The sequence below is a fragment of the Lampetra fluviatilis genome, chromosome 74 (genome assembly GCF_964198595.1).
Source record: "Lampetra fluviatilis chromosome 74, kcLamFluv1.1, whole genome shotgun sequence".
In the NCBI taxonomy this organism is placed as follows: domain Eukaryota; kingdom Metazoa; phylum Chordata; class Hyperoartia; order Petromyzontiformes; family Petromyzontidae; genus Lampetra; species Lampetra fluviatilis.
This window is the reverse complement of record NC_136348.1, coordinates 3,115,634-3,139,882: the sequence shown is the minus strand read 5'-3', so window position 1 is coordinate 3,139,882 and position 24,249 is coordinate 3,115,634. Positions and strand designations below refer to the sequence as shown.

Below are 24,249 nucleotides of genomic sequence, written 5' to 3'. Positions count from 1 at the left end.
CTACACACACCACACGGGTCCCCAGAGAGACGGTGCCACTGGGACCACAGCTGGGGAATGAAGCTGAGCAGCAGATGCCAGGACTACAGCGGAGAATGACTGCTGCCAGGAGACCTCACACACACACACGGGACTATGCCATTAGCATAGCCGGCCCCACACTGGGCTCCTTCCATGCTGGTTTTCATCCAGGCGGGCCTCATGGGATGACCTTGCCATGGTTTACAGGACATGGAAGGGGCAGCTGACCCAGGGTGAAAGAGCTGGAGGGGTCTGGTGCAGACAACTGACAAAACCTGCACGTGCCAAGTCTCAAGGATGCTCTGTTAAGAATTATGATCAATATAATTGTTTTTGTTGTTGTTACTATAAACTTCGTGAAATCAACCCTTGAGGACACAACGTAACGTTGCATTGCTTGCGAGTGCTGCCTGTGTTGGTTAAATGTGTCTTGGCTCGTGTGTGCGGTATCCCAGCTGTGTGTGCGGCGGTACAAAGACAAATAGACAATAAGAGACGTTTTGGGAAATGGTCCTTCTACAGAGCACATACAAGCGGCGGTGGTAAAACATATTCATGTGATTTGCCTTCTTCATAACAAACCGCCCCACCTCTGCCCCAATGCTGCAGTGCTCCACTGCCCCTCTGCTACACCATCTGCCTCAGCAGTTGAAACAAATGATAAACTATCTTAAACCCCCTTGCCTCTGTGCACCAAGTAGTGGCAATGGGTGTGGCACGTGTGGAGGCCGACGTCCAACTCCCTGCTCCCCGTGAGCGGGCGGGTCGCGACGTCCACCCCCTCCACTCCCACCTCCCCTCGCCGAGCTCCCTCTGATCGGGTGATCGGCTCCCCGGCGCCAGCGCCCTCTTTGAGGGACATGGCTCACTGGCTGGTTATCTCCCACACGTACACCACCACCAAAACAAACGCGGTGGCGTGCACGCGCGCGCCGCTGCATGCGAATGTGCTAAGCAGAGGTCGGCGCTATCTTCTTGGTTCTTTCGGTAAAGTCGTCACGTAGAAGGGAAGTAATAAAATAATAAAAATAAAACATAATAAAATAAAAATAATAAAAATAAAACATAATAAAATTATTTTATTATGTTTCATTTTTATTATTTTATTACTTCCCTTCTACGTGATGACTTTACCGAAAGAACCAAGAAGATGAATCCCTGCAGTCACGAAAGCTTTAAATCGAAATTTAGGTCGGCGCTAATCAACGGAAACGGCGGCGCTATCAATATGCAAGCGTCGCGCCCGGGTGGTTAAGCCCTAATCCGCGTGGACGCAAAGGCAAATGCTACCGGGCTGTATGAATATACACGCGCAAACGAGGGTGAGTGGATTTAGAGTTTCCCGCCCCCTAAATACTTACGTGGCGATCAGGCGCTCGTTTTCCACACGCGCGCGCAAACAGACGCAATCAACTGCGGCAGAATATTTCATAATATATGCGCGCCTCACACACCAACCCCGCTCCGACACTCTGCAGCGTTGCGCTCGCTATCTCACGCACACACCGTCTCCCCACGCAGTTGCTCCACACAAAAATCACAGACACCACGCGCAACTTCTACCCACACAAACACACAAATCACACTGCACCGATACTCTGAACTAATGTTTTTTAATGGCACAAATACACGCGACCTGGAGGAGGAATAATTCTTAAGAAGAGCCTAGCCTAACTCTGCCTATGAACCCAGTTACACAAACGTTCTACCACGTACCTCGTAGCTCTACTCAAGGCGTTGCACGGGCGCTGTGAGAGTCGGAGGGAAAAGGACGAGCAAAAACCTCGCCTATCACTGCCTCATAGCAGCACTCGCCGGCATCACACGGATGCTGCGAGCGGCTCGAGGAGGCAGGACGGCAGGGAGTGGGTCTGGATCGATGAAGATGAGCATCTTAAACAACTACGCTGGTTTGGTCTTCTGCGTGCGTATCTGGACGCTTATTTATTTATTTACGCCCCGCCCTGACAGCTCACTCTGATTCGATACAAATAAAACAGCTGGCAAAAAGCCAAAGCTCACTTTCATTCGATAAAAATAAATAAATAAAACAGCCGCCTGAGAGCGAAAGCATAGGTGTGGCAAGGTCTGCGCCGCAGTGGTGCTGTGCACTGGGGGCGCAGACCCTGCGCTGTGTGAGTGTGGTGTGTATGCAAGTGTGCGAATGGTAGTTACGCTAATATTACGTTCATTTACGTCAAAAATGGGTGCTGCGTGCTGCGATTAGTGGAGTCCCCAAACAACTTTACCTTACGAGTAGGCAGGGGTCGCTATACAGTGAGTCTTAGCGGACTGAGCTGGCAGCTTCACCTGCCGGGACCACGGCCAGTTGCGTAGCGCCCCCTACAGTTTCGCCCATGGGTCAATACCCCCATGGGGCAACCCAGCTGACTGTTTATCCGGCTTATTACCATTATTATGTATTGACGTTGATCACGTCTCCATGGACGGCATGCTGCTGCTGGTAAGGGCATGTGTTGCATAATATGCAGCATGTGTCCGCGTATCATGTTTGCCACGGATGCAGTTGGCGTTACTGTACATTTATGATGTTTTGGAGTGCCAATCCCATGCACTTTGAAATGTAATAAACTGTCTAAAAAGGTTGCAGCCCGGCCCCCGCCGCTGTCACTCTCTGGCCGTTGCACAAGCCATATCGGAATTTGCGACATGCTATAACAATGAGTACAGTGTGACACCACCCCGGTAACTCCCGGGATCAAAATGGGCATTGGAAAGTGATCGATTTATTGAGATGATTAAGGTACTACCACAGGGTATTGTGAACGGTTCAGGAGGAGAGGTCTGGATTTGTAAGTCTCACAGTGCCGGTAAGAAGCGCTGGGTGGGGGATGCCCTCCACTGGTGTTGTGTATTAGCCTTCTTCCAAAATTGATATTAATAATATTTGATGATATTTTTATATATTATCTTTTTACTTGTTTTTATATAATGAATGAAAACACACCAAGAAGCAGCAGGCTGCAAAAAACCAGGTGTTGTTGAGTAATGAACTGAAGGAGGGCTAGGATGGCAGAATTTGCAACCTTGCCTCAAGGAAAGATAAATCCAGGGTGAGTGGTCAAACGAAGTGGGTCAGCTCAAGGTTGTGTACACAGGGGAGGGAGCTGATTAACAACCCTGCACGGCTGAACGTGAGGGGGCCTTTGACCTGAAATTAAGAATAACACTCCCAGAGCAGAAGGTTGGATGGCCACAGTGAGACGAATAAGAGCGTTGTATATCTCAAGGATGCAGACTCAGCTGAATAGCAAGGCTGCAGGGGTCCCCAGAAGTTCGCGTTCGCCTAGTTAAGACGAAAAGCTCAATTATTCTGTATTGCTATTAAAGTAACGTTAAAGTCGGAATTTAACAACAGGGTAGGCTAAAGTTATTGATATTCACACCCACTCCAATTAAACCAGGCCACAAGTTACGCCTACTGAACCATCACCATCATTAAGTCAATATGAAATGTTATTTCCATACTTTAATATACAACTCGACCCGAAGCATATGACAATCAGAACCTTCCTAAGTCAAAATTGAATCGCACCCAGACAGGAGCGAATAGTCGATATAAGGTTGAAGAGGGTATGAACAATAAGAGCGCGGCGAACTGCAAACGTAAGCAAAAAGCCGGGAACACACCAACCCAGCGACCCATCAGCCCAGCAACAGCGAGTCGGGCTTCGACAGGCCATAAAAGTAGAAATAATAACTCCCGGGGTCAGGGGACATCAGAAGAAGCAAGCAGACAAAAACCAGAACTGACTCCAAGGTTCAACCGCCCTCACCTACAAGGAGTGACGGAAATTAATGAGGCCTTGAGTTAACGGCGTCAGCTGGACAGCAACAACGGCGAGCAGAGACAGAGTGAGGCAAAGACTGCGGGGCTGTGGAGTGCAACTTCATGTCAGTAAAGCCCTGACAGGCAAGTTAAGTTAGAGACATCACAATGCCTAATGTCGTGCATGGCATCGATGTTAACGCTATTCACCGTAAACTATATTCCGCTTGTATAACCATGCAGACACCAAGGAGTACGAATTCCTAGGATCAAGAAACTTACCCCTTAACCTAAGATAGCGGAAATAAATTAATAATAATAAGCGTATGCATGAAAGACAAAAGTAAAGCTTGTGAAAAGCCAGGATAACGGGATGAATCACCACCAGGTCGAAAATAAATACATAATAAAAAGCGATGTTAAACCCAGGGTCGGAGAGAAAGGGAGATCCCGGCCGTCTTTGTATCCCCGCAATGCGGGATAGGAGTGTATACGCTCGGAGAAACACCTCCACTGGAGTCAAGCACCACGATGGGAAATGACAGACCTTAGGTTACATACAGAATCATAACTGTGAAATGGTAAGGGACAAATGTTAAACTTTTAACCATTCCTTTGTGCATCGGTGAGGGTCGGAGAGAGTGTTGCCCCTCCCTCCAGGTTGTGCAACACGGCCTATGAGACGATTTGTAACGTCTGTGTTTTGGGTTCATGAAGAAGGCCAGACAAGAGATAATATTGCACCCAGACAGAGAGACGACTTCGAGGCAATTTGTAACATCTGATTGTTTGCTCGTGGGTTTTATGGAGGGAGTGTGACAACGGAATATACCGTGGGTGATGCACACAAGGACATACGGACGTACGGACACACACATGGACACACCTACCTACGGACAGATCCTGACACAGCAAGAATCGAAAGAAGCCCCGCCTTGTGGGCGGGACCCCAAAGGGATTTTTCGACATAAAAGAAAGGACTCTGAGCATTGGAAACCAGTCCACCACGGGAGGGGGACTCAGGAGTGCGACCAGCGGGTCGACTCAGGAGCGAGTGCGACCGAGAGGGTCGACTCAGGAGCGAGTCCACCACGGGAGGGGGACTCAGGAGCTCGACCAGCGGGTCGACTCAGGAGCGAGCTGCGACCGGGAGGGTCGGCTCGACTCATCTTCAGCTCGTCTGGGACTCAGCCGAGTTCGATCGGCTCTCGGGGCTCGACTCAAGCGGCTCCCCATCTCCTCTGCAGGCGGGCAAGACCCGCTTGACAGCTCAACTCGGCCTGCGTGGGCCAACCTCTGCCGAGTCGGAGGTCTCTCTGCAGCTGAAGGTCGCGGTTTGGCGACGAGGCGACGACCCAGCACTGCGCGCTGCGAGCGAGCTGTTGGCGCCACCTACCGACCGGGTTCCGAACTACGACAGCGTATCAACAGGCATCCAACCAATTCCCCACGGCGACAGAGGAGCGATTGATACGTATGACGCGCACCGCCCCCTCACCACACGACCACCAGGCGTCTGTTTGACATAAAGAACCGACTCCGAACATTGACTATTCAAGACCACTCTTACCACTCAAACACACTCGAACCCATAAGCCATCCGTGGCTGTGAAGAAACACTCGAGACCGAGTGATGGCCATCCGTCGTTATAAGAGTATTCGTAATTTTATCTTTAATATTTAGTGGGCTGTACTCTTAATCGCATAAATTCCCAACAGATCCATCAATACGAATTGATTCTTGGCACCTCCTTCCGCCGAGCCACGCTCACGTGGGGAGTGGTGGCCCACCAGATCCTTATCAGGTGATCTGGTCCCCAATTAGTAAACTTGATAAAATAACGATCTTCGGTAAAGGAGCACCGTCGCAGGCCCTTACTCCGAGCCATTCTGTTGTCAGATAACCTGCTGATGTATCTGTTGAGATTGGTGCCTTTAAGAATAATAACTGTTTTTGATTGTGTTTTTATCGCCGTATAATCTTTCAAGTATCTTTCAGTCATAATCGCCGCACGTACTCGCATCCTCTACAGAATATTCAACTGTCCCGTGACCCAAGGTGCTAACAACGTGATAAGGGTTGCGGATGATCAATAAGGAGGGCGGTACTGCGTGAACAATATTGAGTAATCATTCATTAACGTTAAGGTTTTTCTTAGCATAGTATTTGCATGTTTTAACGACTCTCTCTCACTAACAACCATCGCGTTATGCGGGATCCATGTGCCGTTGTCAAGTGAAATCAAACAATCATTGATGATACTGTATTGATGCCGTGTTGACGTTCCGGGATTGAGAGTTCGCATACTATATCATAGTTGAGGTTGAATTAGTAATAAATTGATTAATACAGAAGTGGTTGTGTGATTCTTTCCTGAAGTCTATGCATAAGATCTGCTTCTGCGTTGAGATCTGAACTTGGTGACCTTAATAAACACACATACATACTCAGTAAATGTTAAAGCGATAACGGGGTGAACCGGGGACCTAAAGATAAGCGAGAATGAGACGAACCTAGACAACGATGCCGAGTTAATCTAAGTTAATCTTGCATACTTACACCACACCTGCATAACTGCATACGATTAATTGCCTTATTCCGATCGATAACCCACCCTCGTCACCGAGGCGGGGTCTGGTTATCATAACGACTTGCATTATCATAATTACACCCACTCGCATAATTACTACGATTACCTCTCGAATTGGCATAACTAAATGTGCATAATTACATAAATTAACATATTTCCGGATAATTACACATTTGGCAAAAATTTCATTTGATTACTATTATTTTCACTGAATATTCATAACCCACATATACACCATAATAATTTCACCCACGCACGCATACAACACATCAAAATTTTCATAACCCACATATACAACACTGGGGTACAAATTCTGTCATTATTAGTATACGATCATGCAATGTTTCTATCTGCAAGCTGTCATAACTGAAACGATCCCCGTTATTGTTCGATTGAGAGTGACCCACACCTCTGAAACCATATGTGAGGAACCCAAAAATCTGATGCATGCGTAAAACACCCACAATGGGAATACGTAAACGTAAAAACACCAACAAAATACATTTTAATATAAGAAAAAAATAGGTGGCCCCATAGCGCATCTGTCTGTGTGTGTACATACAGATGGAGGATGCAGGGGCCAACCTCGTCGAGAAGGCCGTTCTCTTCCTTTTCTAAAGTTACATGCTAATTTCTCTGCATTCACTTTAAATCGAGGACAAAGATTTTCCATGTATTCAAAATAAGCGCACAATTACACACTGAGATGCACTTACATATGCATGCATGAAGCACAATGGGCACATTACCCTTCGGTATGTTAATATACACGCATATTGTACCTTCCAAAATTAACAATCGAATGCAAATATCCTGAAAGACAAAGGATTGGATCCTAGGGGGGGGGGGGAGTTATAAGTCGGCTCAGAAGCAGAGCTCAATGCCATTTCGAGAGGGAACTTGATGAGGTTGGACGCTCGACTCGTCGCTCTGCTGATCGCCCTTCAACCGCGAGACAACGCAGCCTGGCGAGCACAATTGCTGTGTCGACAGTTAGGCGACTTTGCGTCGGGAGAGTTCAATGCGACATCTTCAGACGGGTTACAGACATCGATATATCGTGAATCTCCAAGTAAGTCGTTAAATTAGCGGGATTTTTTTGCGTCTCGGTTAGACGCGAGTGTCGTTCTTGTTTCAGCAGTTAACAAAATCCAAAACTCAACGTTAAACATCCTTGCGGCCGATAGCGTACTTTTGACTCAATTACACCGCTGCTGTTACTACGCTCACATGGAGCAGAGAGGCTCTCCACAGCCTCACGTACACGGAGGCAAGAAGCCATTCAATTGCTCTGTGTGTGAGAAGTCCTTTTCACGGTCATCACATCTTAAGAGACACCAGAGAACACACACGGGCGAGAAGCCGTTCCTGTGCCCTGTGTGTGGGAAGACATTTGCTCAGTCATCACATCTTCAGATTCATCAGAGAACACACACGGGCGAGAAGCCATTCCTGTGCCCTGTGTGTGGGAAGGCATTTGCACACTCGTCATCTCTTCAAACTCATCAGAGAACACACACGGGCGAGAAGCCATTCCTGTGCCCTGTGTGTGGGAAGACATTTGCTCAGTCATCAAATCTTCAAGACCATCAGAGAACACACACGGGTGATAAGCCATTCCTGTGCCCTGTGTGTGGGAAGGCATTTGCAAAGTCATCAAATCTTCAAGACCATCAGAGAACACACACGGGTGATTAGCCATTCCTGTGCCCTGTGTGTGGGAAGGCATTTGCACAGTCGTCAAATCTTAACACGCATCAGAAGGTCCACAATGATAGGAAACTGAAATCAAAAGCTGAAGTTCAAGGTGCTGCAATGAGTCCTGAAGAATTTTCCACCTTCGATCCCATGCAGTTGGATCCCGAGAGATGGCTGGATGTAATGGAGTGGCTCGACGATCAAACCGAGAGTCAGGGATGACTGAACACATATTAATGACGTGCACAATGGTGGTTTCTAATGTTATCGGATTACTTGCCGAAGTGGCGTGATGAGCAGTGGTTGTAATATGATTCAATTCCGGACAATATTGTAGTGTTTAAGTCTTCCTGTTGAGCTAAAGTTGGAATGCATCTTTAGTTAGATCTTTTCTCAACATTTTAAACGGGTTTTTTCAAGCATATAGCTTTTTTTGGTTGGTATTAATCGACTTTAGATAACCGATTTAAGGATGTACATTGATGACGCGTTCGTTAGATATATGGCCTTGACTTCAACATAAACGCACAGTGAACAAATGTGGTGAACTAATAAGGAAATAATGGGGAATGATACTTTAGCGCGTTGGTATTCCTGGAACGGATATGGTTTGCATTGTATTGTAACTGTTTGAACATAGGACATAATACATTCGGTTCGAGTTTTGACTTAAAAATGATTGCAGATGAATAAAAACGTTTTTTTAACAAATGTGTGTCCGTTTATTTATTCATATCAACAACGTGTTTTAAGCGAGTTTCAGGTGAAGGATCTTCGTCACACATCTGCCCTTAACCGGCAGCATCTTGGCTGTCTCCCCATTAACATGTGTTCCTGGAGGGGAAAGGGCCCCATTATTTATCGATTCACAACGTTACGGTCACTAATCATCAAGTATACAGGGAATCCTGTACGCTAACACTTTGGTAGTATTAGAATTACACTGAGCTAGAATGTATGTTAAATGTAGATGCACATCGGGAGTCGTAAATGCGGCCTGGGTGGTACCAGATTTGTAATCGCATCAAAATTATTACAATCGCACCATGGTCGTATTAGAATCAAGCTGCCCACTGTTGGTAGAATGTTCCATCTGAATGGCACCGAATAGCACTATACAGTGTTGATATTGGGCGTGGAGCCTTCAAGCGCAACCTTGCGCATTTTGACCTGGTTCTCGACGCCCGTCCCGCGCCCATGGTAGATTCTTGTGCATTTCGGGGCGTCAAGGGTTCGCACCGAAGCCTTGAAGGATTAGGCAGGTCCCTGGCTTCTTTTGAAGAATTTGACCAGGCTTCAGGCACCGGTTGCCTTTGCACGTGGCGGAACCTTGAGGCACCCAGGGCCTCAAGCTATACATTATAAGGCTATACAATAACATTATTAACTAGTGTTATAGATTAGAACAACCTACATTGAAGTGTGATATTCTAATCGCATTCGAATTATTCGAATCACTTCGTAATCCTCTTCGAATCACACTACAGTCGTAAGTATGTAACATGTATGTATGTAACATGTATGTATGTAATAATGGGTTTGTGCGATTATTTTATATATACATACTGAATATTGCTATTTCTCTGCATTCACTTTAAATCGAGGACAAAGTTTTCCATTTATTCAAAATAGGCGCACAATTACACACTGAGATGCACTTACATATTCATGCATGAAGCACAATGGGCACATTGCTCTTCGGTATGTTAATAGACATGCGGATTGTGCATTCCAAAATTAACAATCGAATGCAAATATCCTGAAAGACAAAGGATTGGATCCTAGGGCGGGGAGTTATAAGGCGGCTCAGAAGCAGAGCTCAATGCCATTTCGAGAGGGAACTTGATGAGGTTGGACGCTCGACTCGTCGCTCTGCTGATCGCCCTTCAACCGCGAGACAACGCAGCCTGGCGAGCACAATTGCTGTGTCGACAGTAAGGCGGCTTTGCGTCGGGAGAGTTCGTGGCGACATCTTCAGACGGGTTCCAGACATCGATATACCGTGAATCTCCAAGTAAGTGTCTATTTTCGCCGATAAACTCGTTTTAGCAGTTAACAAAATCCAAAACTCAACGCTAAACATCCTTGCGGCCGATAGCGTACTTTTGACTCGATAACACCGCTGCTGTTACTACGCTCACATGGAACAGAGAGGTTCTCCACAGCCCCACGCACACGGAGGCAAGAAGCCATTCAATTGCTCTGTGTGTGAGAAGTTCTTTTCACGGTCATCACATCTTAAGAGGCACCAGAGAACACACACGGGCGAGAAGCCATTCCTGTGCCCTGTGTGTGGGAAGGCATTTGCACAGTCATCACATCTTCAGAGACACCAGAGAACACACACGGGCGAGAAGCCGTTCCTGTGCCCTGTGTGTGGGAAGACATTTGCACGGTCATCACATCTTCAGAGTCACCAGATAACACACACGGGCGAGAAGCCATTCCTGTGCTCTGTGTGTGGGAAGACATTTGCACAGTCATCACATCTTCAGATTCATCAGAGAGCACACACGGGCGAGAAGCCATTCCTGTGCTCTGTGTGTGGGAAGGCATTTGCACAGTCATCACATCTTCAGATTCATCAGAGAGCACACACGGGCGATAAGCCATTCCTGTGCCCTGTGTGTGGGAAGACATTTGCACACGCATCAAACATGAACAGGCATCAGAAGGTCCACAATGATAGGAAACTGAAATCAAAAGCTGAAGTTCAAGGTGCTGCAATGAGTCCTGAAGAATTTTCCGCCTTCGATCCCATGCAGTTGGATCCCGAGAGATGGATGGATGTTATGGAGTGGCTCGACGATCAAACCGAGAGTCAGGGATGACTGAACAAATATTACGTCAGGTGGTTATACCTTTAAAGCCGTATCGATAACTTGTGTGTAATTTTGACCGTTTTAGTTTTACAGTTTTTGTGAGAGTTTAATGACGTGCACAATGGTGGTTTGTAATGTTATCGGATTACTTGCCGAAGTGGCGTGATGAGCAGTGGTTGTGATATGATTCAATTCCGGACAATATTGTAGTGTTTAAGTCTTCCTGTTGAGCTAAAGTTGGAATGCATCTTCAGTTAGATCTTTTCTCAACATTTTAAACGGGTTTTTTCAAGCATATAGCTTTTTTTGGTTGGTATTAATCGACTTTAGATAACCGATTTAAGGATGTACATTGATGACGCGTTCGTTGGATATATGGCCTTGACTTCAACATAGACGCACAGTGAACAAATGTGGTGAACTAATAAGGAAATAATGGGGAATGATACTTTAACGCGTTGGTATTCCTGGAACGGATATGGTTTGCATTGTATTGTTACTGTTTGAACATAGGACATAATACATTCGGTTCGAGTTTTGACTTAAAAATGATTGCAGATGAATAAAAACGTTTTTTTTAACAAATGTGTGTCCGTTTATTTATTTATATCAACAACGTGTTTTAAGCGAGTTTCAGGTTGAGGATCTTCGTCACACATCTGCCCTTAACCGGCAACATCTTGGCTGTCTCCCCATTAACATGTGTTCCTGGAGGGGAAAGGGCCCCATTATTTATCGATTCACAACGTTACGGTCCCTAATCATCAAGTATACATGGAATCCTGTACGCTATGACACGTGAACTGTAACACTATAAACGATAACACGAAACATTAAAATACTATAAATTAGTTTAATTATTTATAACACCAAAAATAGAGGTACGGTATTATAATCTCATTTTAAGTATTAGAATTACAATGTGATCGTATTAGAATCACACTCTGCGCATATGTATGTATAATAGTTACGGTATGAGAATGTCATTAGAAGCATTTTAATCGCTCATATGTATGTAAAGTATACGTTCAATCGAATCGGGGGACGGATATGCGAACTGTGGGGGTTTGCAGGGTTAGAATCGCATTAAAATTATTCTAGTAACAATATGTTCGTATGCGCATTTTACTGTGCTTGAATATATGTTATGTGCAAATGCGAATCGTTAGTCATAAATGCTAGGCAGGGTTAAAAATGTGCATGTTTAATCCAGTGTTAACGTTTATCCAGTGTTAGCATTATATTTAAGGACAATATTGTTAATATCAATTCGTCTGGACATGGCACGTGCCTTGTTCGTCTCGATCAACCAAAATTAGTACAATGTCGGTCATAAAGGTGTGCGAGTTCATTCACAAGCAGTGTTCGCTGATCCCCGATGACACAGACCTACACACAAACAAAGTACTCTTTTTTCTTCTTGGTTCTTTCGGTAAAGTCACGTAGAAGGGAAGTAATAAAATAATAAAAATAAAACATAATAATTATTTTATTATGTTTTAACATAATAATTATTTTATTATGTTTTATTTTTTATTATTTTATTACTAAAGTTACATGCTAATTTCTCTCCATTCACTTTAAATCGAGGACAACGTTTTTCCATTTATTCAAAATAAGCGCACAATTACACACTGAGATGCACTTACATATTCATGCATGAAGCACAATGGGCACAATACCCTTCGGTATGTTAATATACATGCGGATTGTACCTTCCAAAATTAACAATCGAATGCAAATATCCTGAAAGACAAAGGATTGGATCCGAGGGGGGGAGTTATAAGGCGGCTCAGAAGCAGAGCTCAATGCCATTTCGAGAGAGAACTTGATGAGGTTGGACGCTCGACTCGTCGCTCTGCTGATCGCCCTTCAACCGCGAGACAACGCAGCCTGGCGAGCACAATTGCTGTGTCCACAGTGAGGCGACTTTGCGTCGGGAGAGTTCGTGGCGACATCTTCAAACGGGTTCCAGACATCGATATACCGTGAATCTCCAAGTAAGTGTCTATTTTCGCGGATAAACTCTTAAACGTGTTCGCCGTCACATTAGCGAGATTTTTTTGCATCTCGGTTAGAGTGTCGTTCTTATTTTAGCAGTTAACAAAATCCAAAACACAACGCTAAACATACTTGAGGCCGATAGCGTACTTTTGACTCAATAACACCGATGCTGTTACTACGCTCACATGGAGCAGAGAGGCTCTTAATTAATTGTGTATGTGGCAGATGCTATATTGGACAGACAGGGCGTAACGTTAGTGTAAGACTAAAAGAACACCAGATAAATATTAAACTATCACAAACACAACTGTCGGCAGTCGCAGAACATGCATGCCAACAGGGACACTCAATTGATTTTGACAACGTGGAAGTGTTGTGTAAAACTAGTTACTACTGGCAAAGACTAATTAGAGAATCGATTGAAATTGAGAGAAACAGAAATAACTTTAATTGCTCAGACAGCTACAGGCTTAGTGCGGCCTGGAAACGTATTATTAAATAAGATACATTATAATTCCTTATAAGGGAAACATACACTAACTGATTACTAATGTAGCATAATCACAATAAAACACATTCCAAATGATTACTAATCTACAACTTGCATCGTAACAATAGCCTGATTACTAATCTAGTATATAATTACAATCACTCCCCCCTTGAATCTTTGCACCTGATGAGTTAATGAGTTAATGATGACGTCACCCTTCTGCTGCTGCTCTATATAAGAACGGGAGACACAGCAAGCCTCACCATTCTGGCGAATTGCCCGATGATGCTGGATGCAATTACCAGCGAAACGTCGTACTCAAATTGTAAATGTTGTGGCTTCAACACACCAGTGGGCTAAAGCAGTGAACTATTTGTCTTTTGTCAACGTGACACATTTTTTACTGATTGGCCGTGTCGGGTGGTGGAGGGTTACGACACATGTATAAATAACGCGATCTAAACCCAAAAACGTTGATAATGAAACATGTTACATACTTACGACCGTATGGTGATTCTAAGAGGACCACAACTGCAGCAACAGCAACTGCAGCAACAGCAACTGCGGCAGCAGCAACTGCAGCAACTGCAGCAGCAGCAACTGCAGCAGCAACAGTAGCAGCAACAGCAGCAACAACAGCAGCAACAGCAACAACAGCAACAGCAGCAGCAACTGCAGCAGCAACAACAGCAACAACAGCAGCAACAGCAACAACTGCAGCAGCAACAACTGCAGCAGCAGCAACAACAGCAACAACAGCATCACCTTCAGAGATGCTGCGTCCCGCGGCACCATGCAGGCAAAGAAAGAAAGAGCTAAGCCCGATTCTAATAGGACCACGTTGTTATTATACTAATTGATGACATTCTAAACAGATAACCTCCCAGTTTGCATTTACGACTCCAAATGCGCATCTACATATAACATACACTCTAGATTAGTGTAATTCTAATACTACCATAGTGTTATTCTAATAATTTTCATCCGATTTCTAATCCTGCACGCCCCAGTTCGCATATCCGACCCCCGGTTCGCAAGTCCAAATGGCATGCATACACATTACATATGTAATAAAAGACTTGACCACGATGTCTGGCTCAGTGTCCTTTATTTGGTTCGTACTATATTTCCCACACGGCTGTCTCCTATTTGTTCAGACCCCACAGTGCTGGCTCCGATGTCGCTCCAGTCACCACCAGCAGCCCCGCTGCTGTTCCTTGTCGCTCCCGTAGCACCACAGCAGCCCCGCTGCTGTTACTCTCACACAGCCCCCCCTGGCTGTACTTGCTGCAGCTCCTCTCTCTCTCGGTCACTCCGCTGCTCTGACAGCCTCGTGCTGTCTCCCTCTTCGTCGCTCCTGCAACTCCTGGCAGCCACACCGCTGCCTCTAACACACAGCCTTACTGGCTTTACTATCTGCAGCTTCACACCACCCAGTAGCTCCCTACTGTCCCCGGGGTTGGCTCCCGATCCGACGGTGCCCCCCTCCTCCTGTTCGCCCACGTGGCCTCACTCTTTTCCATTCACAACCCGACTGCCTTCTCCTTCCAGTTTACCCCCTTAAGGACCCGAACCTTCCTCCCACGTCACATGACTCCACCCCCCCGTGACGTCACATCCGGAAGGTCGCTTACGCCCGCATTACACCACCCTCCCCCGTAGAGAAAATCCCAGCCGACCTCGGCTGAACAATACCAAACCGTAATGCGGCGAACCGACCTTCCCCCCTAAAGGACACTAAGCATGCAATATAACAACAAGAACAACAACACAAATAACATCAACGAACGTACGAGAAGCATGCAATAAATACAGCGATAAGAACAAGAACAATAACACAACATACAATCAACGAAACGTAAGCGATTTGGAACGTGTGCGGGTCGCCGGCCCGTCCCGGACAGTCGGCGGCCCACTTGCAGAACGGGAACGCGATGGAACTCGAGGAATGACAGGGGGTAATTCCCCTGCTGCGGTTGGAAGTCCACCAACGTCCCGTGTCCCTGACGAATTAGTCTTGGCCGTGTCCCGCGAATGTGCCTGCAGCGGGGTCGGAAGGGCTGCAGGGCTCGAAGGTCCCGCAGACCTGGCATGCGCCCTCCGAGCAGGGCCCCTCGTCCCCCGCGGTGTCACGGCCGGCCTGTCTGGAACAGGTACGACAGGCGCTCTAGCAAGATCAATGGACGCAGGCAGGGGAGAGTCAGAGTCAGCAGCAACAGACCCCGGCAAGGCAACATTGGGAGATGACGCATCATGTAGGGGAGCAACATATGGTTTCAACCGCGACGTATGAACAAGCCAGCGACGAGATCCAATCTGAACGCGTGCCGACTCTGGGTTGGGAACCTCAATGAGGCGTACGGGACCCTGCCAAGGCTTGTGCAATTTAGGAGAGGTTCCCGGCCATACCTGCGGACAATGGAGCCAGGCCAGGTCCCCAACCTTCCAGGGGCATTCTCCCTCGGATCGTCGAGCATACCGCTCGTTCCGGGCCTGGGCTTTGGCCGTAGCCACGCGGGCATTCTCCCGCGCCTCCGTGACCCGTCGGACCGTATCCTGAATGTATTCAGGGAGTGGTTTACGAGGTCCCTTCAACCCAGTTCCCATTTGCACATCCACCGGCGGCACGTTTTCCCGACCATACATATGGTAAAACGGCGAATACCCTGTAGCAGCATGAGGCGTCATCCTGTACGCCGAAAGCACTCCGGGGATGTGCAGATCCCAATCTGATTGTTGTTCACTCACAGTATGGCAAAGCATGGCGGACAATGTCCTGTTCAGCCGTTCAACCATACCATCCGTCTGCGGATGGTATGGGGATGTCCGTACTTTCTTAGTCCCAAGGCCCGCGCACACTTCCGCCAATAATTTAGAAGAGAAATTTTGGCCCTGGTCCGTGAGGAGTCTCTCAGGCGCCCCCTTGTCCATAATGTACCCAAACAAAAAGGCGTCGGTAATGGCCGCGGCCGATTGATCGGGCAACGGCCAGGCCATCGGCCAACGGGAGAGGTACTCAACCCCTACCAGCAAATATTTATTACCCCTCGCCGATGATGGGAAGGGTCCCAATATGTCCAGTGCCACCAATTCATTGACGCGAGACACCTGAATCGACTGGATTGGCGGCACGTAAGGACGTTTAGGCGGCTTACGTCGGGCGCACTCAGGGCACGCGCGCACGTGCCCTACGACATCTGTCGCCATGCCGTGCCAAAAATAATGACGTTGCAACGTCAACAAGGTCTTTTGCACCCCTAAATGTAAGAGTGTGTCACAATGGAGAGTTCTAATCAACTCGAATCGCAAGGACGTTGGTACCACCAGACGCCAGGGTTCCTGGAACCCCTCCCGCCACATAAGCAGACCATCTCGGAGAGCGGTTTGCGGCCCCACAGCCGTACTCGGACTCCCATTGTCCCTCGTAGACCGCTTCCGCAAGGACAACAACGACCCATCCATCATCTGTTCCCGAATCCAGACAGACCGCGGCAGATTCAAAACCCCGTCAGTCGGTCCCGGTTCCATCGGAGTATTCGACTTCTCGACGGCCAACGTAAGCGGCTGAGGGGGATTTAGAATCGGCGAACACCTGTGCGTCCCCGACGCACATTTACAAGGGGCGCGCGGCGGTAATCTGGAAAGTGCGTCAGCGTTCGCATGGCGCACTCCCTTCCGATGTTGAATTTGGAAGGAAAATTCCTGCAGCGTGTCCAACCAACGTGCCAACTGTCCGGATGGCTGGTCCATTTTAAGTGCATATTGCAAGGCCGCATGATCCGTACGCACAATAAAAGAACGACCGTAGAGATACGGTCGAAATTGCCGTAGGAAAAAAACAACCGCCAAAAGTTATCTGCGAGTGACACAGTAGCGGGTTTCCGCAGGAGACAAGACTCGGCTACCATACGCCACGACGCGCTCTACACCCCCTTTAGACTGTGATAATACCGCCCCAATACCGGTGTCACTCGCGTCCGTATCAAGAATGAACGGGTGATCAAAATCGGGATAGTCCAATGTTGGGGCCGTAGCCAATAGATCACGCAGACTCCGAAAGGCCGCCTCTTCCGGCTGTCCCCAAACAAACTTCCGTCCTTTACCCATAAGGAGATGCAAGGGCCTCGCAATCGTCGCAAAACCCGGCACAAATCTTCGGTAATACGAGGCAAATCCCAAAAACCGCCGAACATCCCCCACGGTGGCCGGAGTCAGCCAATCCCGGACGCACGCCGTCTTTTCCGGATCCGTGGACACCCCCTCAGCACTCACAATGTGCCCCAAATAACGGACGGACCGTTGCAGTAGGTGGTATTTCTTTGGTTTGAATTTCAAATTCGCAGAGCGCATCCTCGTGAACACTGTCTCCAGCCGCGTTAAATGTTCCTCAAATGTGCGGCTGAAGACAATAATATCGTCCAAATATATAAGACACGTCTCCCACTGCAACCCCGTCAAAACGAGCTCCATCAATCTTTGAAATGTAGCAGGGGCCGCATTCAATCCCATCGGAAGGCAGTTGAATTGAAATAACCCCTGCGGCGTACGGAATGCGGTTTTCTCCCGTGAGGACTCGTCAAGGGGAAGCTGCCAAAATCCCGAAGAGAGGTCCAGTGTGGAAAAGAACTTAGCCCCCGACAATGCGTCAAGGGAGTCGTCCATACGCGGCAGGGGGTACGCATCTGCCACCAATATCTTATTCAATTTTCGGAAATCAACACAAAATCGCAATTTGCCATCCTTTTTCTTAACCAAGACCACAGGAGCGCCCCATGGGCTGTTAGATGGCGATATAATGTCCGCAGCCAACATGTCTTCCACTGCCCCCCGAACGTGTTCTCGCTCCGCAGGGCTCATCCGATGCGAATTTAATCGAATAGGGGCAGCGTTGCCCGTATCAATGTGATGGTAAAGCAACGATGTGCGGCCCAGATCCAAATCATCGGAGCTGAACACATCCGAATACGTCAACAACAATTTACGCAGCGCCCCACGTTGCTCCATGGACAGGGAAGAATTTCCGTCACATAAGTCAGCAATCCAACGATTATCCGAACCCCTTGGCTCGGAAACACCAGCAACCACTCCCCGGCTATGCGGACAATCGTGCGTCGCAAACGCCGTAGTGGCATGTGCCACAACCATACCGGCCGGAACACGGACGTTTTCCACCCCCGCATTGAGCACCTGTAAAAACGGTAATTGATCCGGCCGGACGATGGTCTGTGCCCCAACTAACGCCAACCCGGTAGTTATCATGGCGGACGGTGACAACAAGACCCCTACTGCTCCTAGCCGATCAGGCAGGGGCTTCCGATACCGCAAGGGTATAAGCATCTGTGAACCAGGTGGGATATCCACAGATGCAACGGACAGCGCCTGCACTTGTACGGCCGAAGCAGGTCGCCCCCAGGGCGACGGCAAAAACGAGATTTGATGGCCCCCCGGCAATTCAATACAATTCTCATTGATTTTGATCAAAATGGGCATCTTAGCCAAAAAATCGGTGCCTAATAAGAAAGGAACCGCCAAAGATCTTGATATTAACACAACGCCCGAAGCCGACACATCCCCAATAGATATCTTAGCATCCACCTGGCCCACGATACCCATGCTACCCCCGTTCGCAGCGACGCACGACCCATAAACCGGACGCACAGCCCCCGGCGGGATGTCCAACAGATGGAAAATGACATCCGATATAATAGTCGCAGACGCTCCGGAGTCGACCAAAATGCGCACGTCCACCCCTTGTATAGACCCCGGTACAGTGGACGAACCCGTAGCGGCCGCGACAACTCTCCGTGCCAATTTGCGCCACTGCGTCACCGAGCGACAAGGCCCCGTCGATGGCCCTTCTTTAACAACAACATTAGGTTCGCGCAACGAAGGTTGTGGGTGAGGTGCAAAGCCTTGCCGGGTGTCTGGTGCGTGCCGACATGCCTGTTTCGGAGGTTCTTTGGTCGGCTTGTCCGGTACTGAGGCCTCCTGCTGCGGCAGACCCGGGAAGCGGGCCCAGCAGTCCTTGGCGTAGTGGCCCCTACGCCCGCAGCGGAAGCAGTCGACATCGTTGCGCCGAAGCGCAGGCCTTGCATCCCGACGGCTCCGTTCCGGTAGCGTAGCGCGCGGCCCCGGCCCGCCGCGTCCCGACCATGGAGCGGAGGCGGCCGTCAGCTCCTGAGGGCCCCGCTCATCCGGCACGTAGACCGCCTTTGTAGGGTCCCACCCCAGCGCGCCCCCCTCTTTGACGGGCCCCCCCGTCCACGCCGCCACTTGCTTCCAGCGACGGAGATTAAACTGCGCATCCAGACACTTTGCTGCCGCCCGGGAAGTGAGCTTCTCATGCCCACACACAGGCATGGGGATCCCCAGATCCCGAGACAGCTCCAGCATTTTTCCTAATATGAGAGGCTCGAGCAGGTCTTGTGGTGTCTCAGGATATGCTGCCATGGCCAGCTCCAGCACCGTACCCCTGAACGCCACGGGCGATTCCTCGGGTGCTCATTGTCGTTGAGCGAATCGCCGATGCGCGTCGTCAGGTGGCTCATAAGCGTCGGCCATTTCTTCAAAAACTCCACGTAAAGTCTTCTTCTTATCGGCCATTATGGAACGGAAAAATCGAACAGATTCGTCGTCCAGTAGAGTCGGCAACACTTCCAAGGCCTCAGCATCGGTCCATCTTGCTGAACGAACCGCCGCCAAGAATCGGCAGGCGAAAGCGCTCCAATCGCCCCCGATGGAGAATTCCTTAACTGTGGTAAGGTGGCGACTCCGACTCCTCTTCACGCCGTCTTCCAATGATGGTTGTTCTGGAGGCAAATTCAAAATGGCGTCAGTCCGCGGCGTGGCCAAGATGGCGGTTTGGCGCCGCGGAGCGTGCAAGATGGCGGCTTCTTGCCGCGTGGCCAATGGCGGCGGCAGGGCAGGCAACGTGGCGGGCCGTGGAGCACCTTCTGCTTCCTCCGTCGTCCTTGGCGTGACGAGATGACATAGTTGTGCCAGGACGTCCTTGAGTGCCTCCAGTTGTTCCGCCATCTGTTGCCATCTTCGATCAGCGTCCGATGATGTTGACGGACCCGCCATCGCGCCGACATCTTCCACTCCCGTCCCCGTGCTCGCTTCAGCAGGGCTCTCCTCCACCACCCCAGCAGAATCCATGGTTGGAGGGAAATCGTCGTCGTCGGATGAAGAAGCCGATGCTGGCGCAGGAGGAATTTTCTTCCTTACCTGCTTCGACATGCCGTTTCACTTCTGACACCAGTGTAATAAAAGACTTGACCACGATGTCTGGCTCAGTGTCCTTTATTTGGTTCGTACTATATTTCCCACACGGCTGTCTCCTATTTGTTCAGTCCCCACAATGCTGGCTCCGATGTCGCTCCAGTCACCACCAGCAGCCCCGCTGCTGTTCCTTGTCGCTCCCGTAGCACCACAGCAGCCCCGCTGCTGTTACTCTCACACAGCCCCCCCTGGCTGTACTTGCTGCAGCTCCTCTCTCTCTCTCGGTCACTCCGCTGCTCTGACAGCCTCGTGCTGTCTCCCTCTTCGTCGCTCCTGCAACTCCTGGCAGCCACACCGCTGCCTCTAACACACAGCCTTACTGGCTTTACTATCTGCAGCTTCACACCACCCAGTAGCTCCCTACTGTCCCCGGGGTTGGCTCCCGATCCGACGGTGCCCCCCTCCTCCTGTTCGCCCACGTGGCCTCACTCTTTTCCATTCACAACCCGACTGCCTTCTCCTTCCGGTTTACCCCCTTAAGGACCCGAACCTTCCTCCCACGTCACATGACTCCACCCCCCCGTGACGTCACATCCGGAAGGTCGCTTACGCTCGCATTACACATACATACGAGCACAGTTCACATGCCCGTACACTATTATACATATGTAGAGAAGTTCCCAGGACGGACTCGGAGACGAATGTGAGGTTTAAGTTCTTTCGCCGAGGGTTTATTAAAGTTATTGACATACACCAGGTGTAACAACTTCCCAGGGGTGAGGGGTCCCGGGCTCGGTCCCACTGGTCCCCCCGACACAGTCGGCTGCCCCGTGATGCCTCCTCTGCGCCGGCCGTGGGCTCAGCCAACACGGCCGACCGAGGAGCGCAGCCACCTCCAGCCCTGGCGCTGCGCTCTGTCCTATCCCGACTCCCTTGCCCCTGGCTCCCCGTTCCACCTGACTCCGAGCCCCGACTTCAGCACAGACCCCGATGACGACACGGGCTCTCCCTTCTGTTTCCCTCCGAGACATGACATCATCCTGCCCCCAGGCGAGTATGACGTCACTTTCCGTGAAGTCATCGCCCCCGGAGGCGAGCATGACGTCATGTCCGCGATTACTCCTCTACACATACATATGAACAGAGTGCGATCCTAATATGACCACGGTGTAATTCTAATACCTTTAATGATATTCTAATACCGTTCAACTGTTTGTGGTGTTAGAAATTACTAAACTAGTTTATAGATAATCGTCATTTAATGTTCATTGTTATTGTTTCTAAATTACAGTTTACATCTTCTTGGTTCTTTTCGGTAAAGTCACGTAGAAGGGAAGTAATACAATAATAAAAATAAAACATAATAAAATAATTCTCACGACGTTTCGGCCACAACGCAAGCAGCCGTCCTCGGGTGAAAACCAGGTCTGTCGAGGCGACAGCGTCTGAATGAAACAGCACACGAGCTTGGAGCATCTATATAAGCTGGGCACCTTGACAAAGGAATTTGCATATCAAGAGGACTTTAGCATATTTATGGGAAATGCAGGAATGTGATTAGTACTGCATATGCCTGTGCATTATGCAGGATTAGCAGCATCAAAGGGAAGGGATATGGGAAATGTAGGTATGTGAATAGTCACGAAAGCTTTAAATCGAAATTTACAGTTTACATGTCATAGAGTGATACTTCGGGATAAGGGCGCATAACATTGCGAATCGATTTACAATAGGAACCTTTCCCCTCCAGAAACACGTGAAAATAGGGAGACAGCCAAAATGATGCCGGTTATTGTCAGACTTACGTGTCGGAGATGCTGCACCTGAAACTCGGATCCACACGTTTTTGATATAAACATTGTTAAATAATTAACGGACGATCAAGGGCGTCAATCGGGTGAGTTTGATCAGAGGCTTTAATCAAAGGCGTCATCCCATCACTGAACACCACATCCCTGCGTTTATTACAGCAACAGAAGCAACTACAGCAGCAACAACAGCAGCGACAACACATTTCCAGGGCGACGCAGCTACTTCCGATTCTGCTGCCCAGCTGTTTGGAGTCGGGACCTGCTCTCGCAGGACCCCACACTTGTCTTTGGAAATGATTGCGATGATCATGTCTGAGCTGAGAATTAAGTCACTCAAGATTACTTTGTTTAACCATAACTTTAGGTAGGTTAGTGTCATCGGGGCTCTGTGAATACTACTCATGAATGAAATCACACTCCTGTATGACCGACATTGTACTAATTTTGGTTGATCGAGTAGAACAAGTCACATGACATGTCCAGACGAATTCTTATCAACAACAGTGTCCTTAAATATGATGCTAAAATAAATGTTAACACTGGATTAAACGTGCACCTCTTAACCCCTCCCTCGCATTCACGACTAACAATTTGCATTTGCACATAACATACATTCAAGTACAGTAATTTGCTAAAACGACCAAATTGTCATTCTAAAATTTGAATGCCATTCTTACCCTCTACCCCCCACAGTTCACATATCCGACCGTCGGTTCGATTGAACGGACAATTAACAAACATGTGTAGAGTTCCATTATAATACTTCTAATGAAATTAAAATACCGTACCTCCGTTTATGGTGGTATAAATTATAAAAGCAGTTGGTAGGTTTTTTTGTCGTTTAATGTTTAGTGTTATTGTTTATAGTGTTATCAGTTTACATGTTCTTAAGTACAGGTGATTCCCGGTATACTTCGGTAATCGGGACCTGAACGTTGTGAAACGATTCATAATGAGGACCTTTCCCCACCAGAGCGCAATCCGCTAATGAAAAGAACTCGGGGCGGCGGGAACACGTGCTTCCATGGGCAGTGGGGGACAAGGCATGGTTGTATTGCCTACAGGTGCCACCGGGTATGTCCCCCAAGTTGCTCCGCCCATGGCGGGGTCAGGTAGAGGTCATGGAGGTGGGTGACGTAAAGACAGTGCATCAACTAAGGGACAAGTGGTGACAACATGATAGAGTTCGAGAAGGGAAGGCGGGATCATGTGTGGGCGGAGGTTCACGCCGAGAATGAGAGAGGGGGAGGAACGAGGTTTGGGGCTGTGTTGGCTGGTTGCTGTCTCGTCGTCGTTGCTATATCGTGACGCCTGGGTCCTACGCCGCGTTGAAGGCTAAATCAAAGAACCCTCTGCAGTCATTACAATTGTAACGATTCTTTATTTCACGGTCTAATATTGGGTTTGTGCGATTATTTTACACATTCATACTGAATATTGCTATTTGATGCCATTGAGATGGAACATTCATCCAGCAGTGGACATCTTGATCCTAATACCACCAAAGTGTTATTCAAAAAAGTTTAATCCCATCCTGATCCTGCACCTTCCGTTTCACATATCCCACCATTGGTTGGCACGTCCATATTACATACATACATGTTACATACATACATGTTACATACTTACGAGCATAGTTCGATTCGAAGAGGACCACGGAATTATTCTAATAATTCGATTGAGATTCAAATATAACACTTCATTGTACGGTTTGCTAATCTATAACACTAGTTAATAATGTTATTTTATAGCGTTTTAATGTATAGTTTATAGGTTATATTGTTAGAGTTCACAAATTTAG

The 24,249-nt window shown here is 48.3% G+C and overlaps 2 protein-coding genes across 2 annotated transcripts in view; one reads left to right on the top strand and one right to left on the bottom strand.

Moving 5' to 3' along the window:
• Positions 1-23,170, top strand: part of LOC144953335 (uncharacterized) — an 89,871-nt gene extending 66,701 nt beyond the window's left edge. The window contains exons 12-15 of the mRNA XM_078883897.1: positions 7,657-8,092; positions 10,282-10,920; positions 21,457-21,729; positions 23,142-23,170. Of these exons, the coding sequence (XP_078740023.1) occupies positions 7,657-8,092; positions 10,282-10,920; positions 21,457-21,729; positions 23,142-23,170 (1,377 nt within the window). The remainder of the gene's footprint in view (positions 1-7,656; positions 8,093-10,281; positions 10,921-21,456; positions 21,730-23,141) is intronic.
• LOC144953348 (uncharacterized) overlaps positions 1-24,249 on the bottom strand; it is a gene marked incomplete at its 3' end in the record, with an annotated part of 172,854 nt that overhangs the window by 119,100 nt on the left and 29,505 nt on the right. The window lies entirely within an intron of this gene.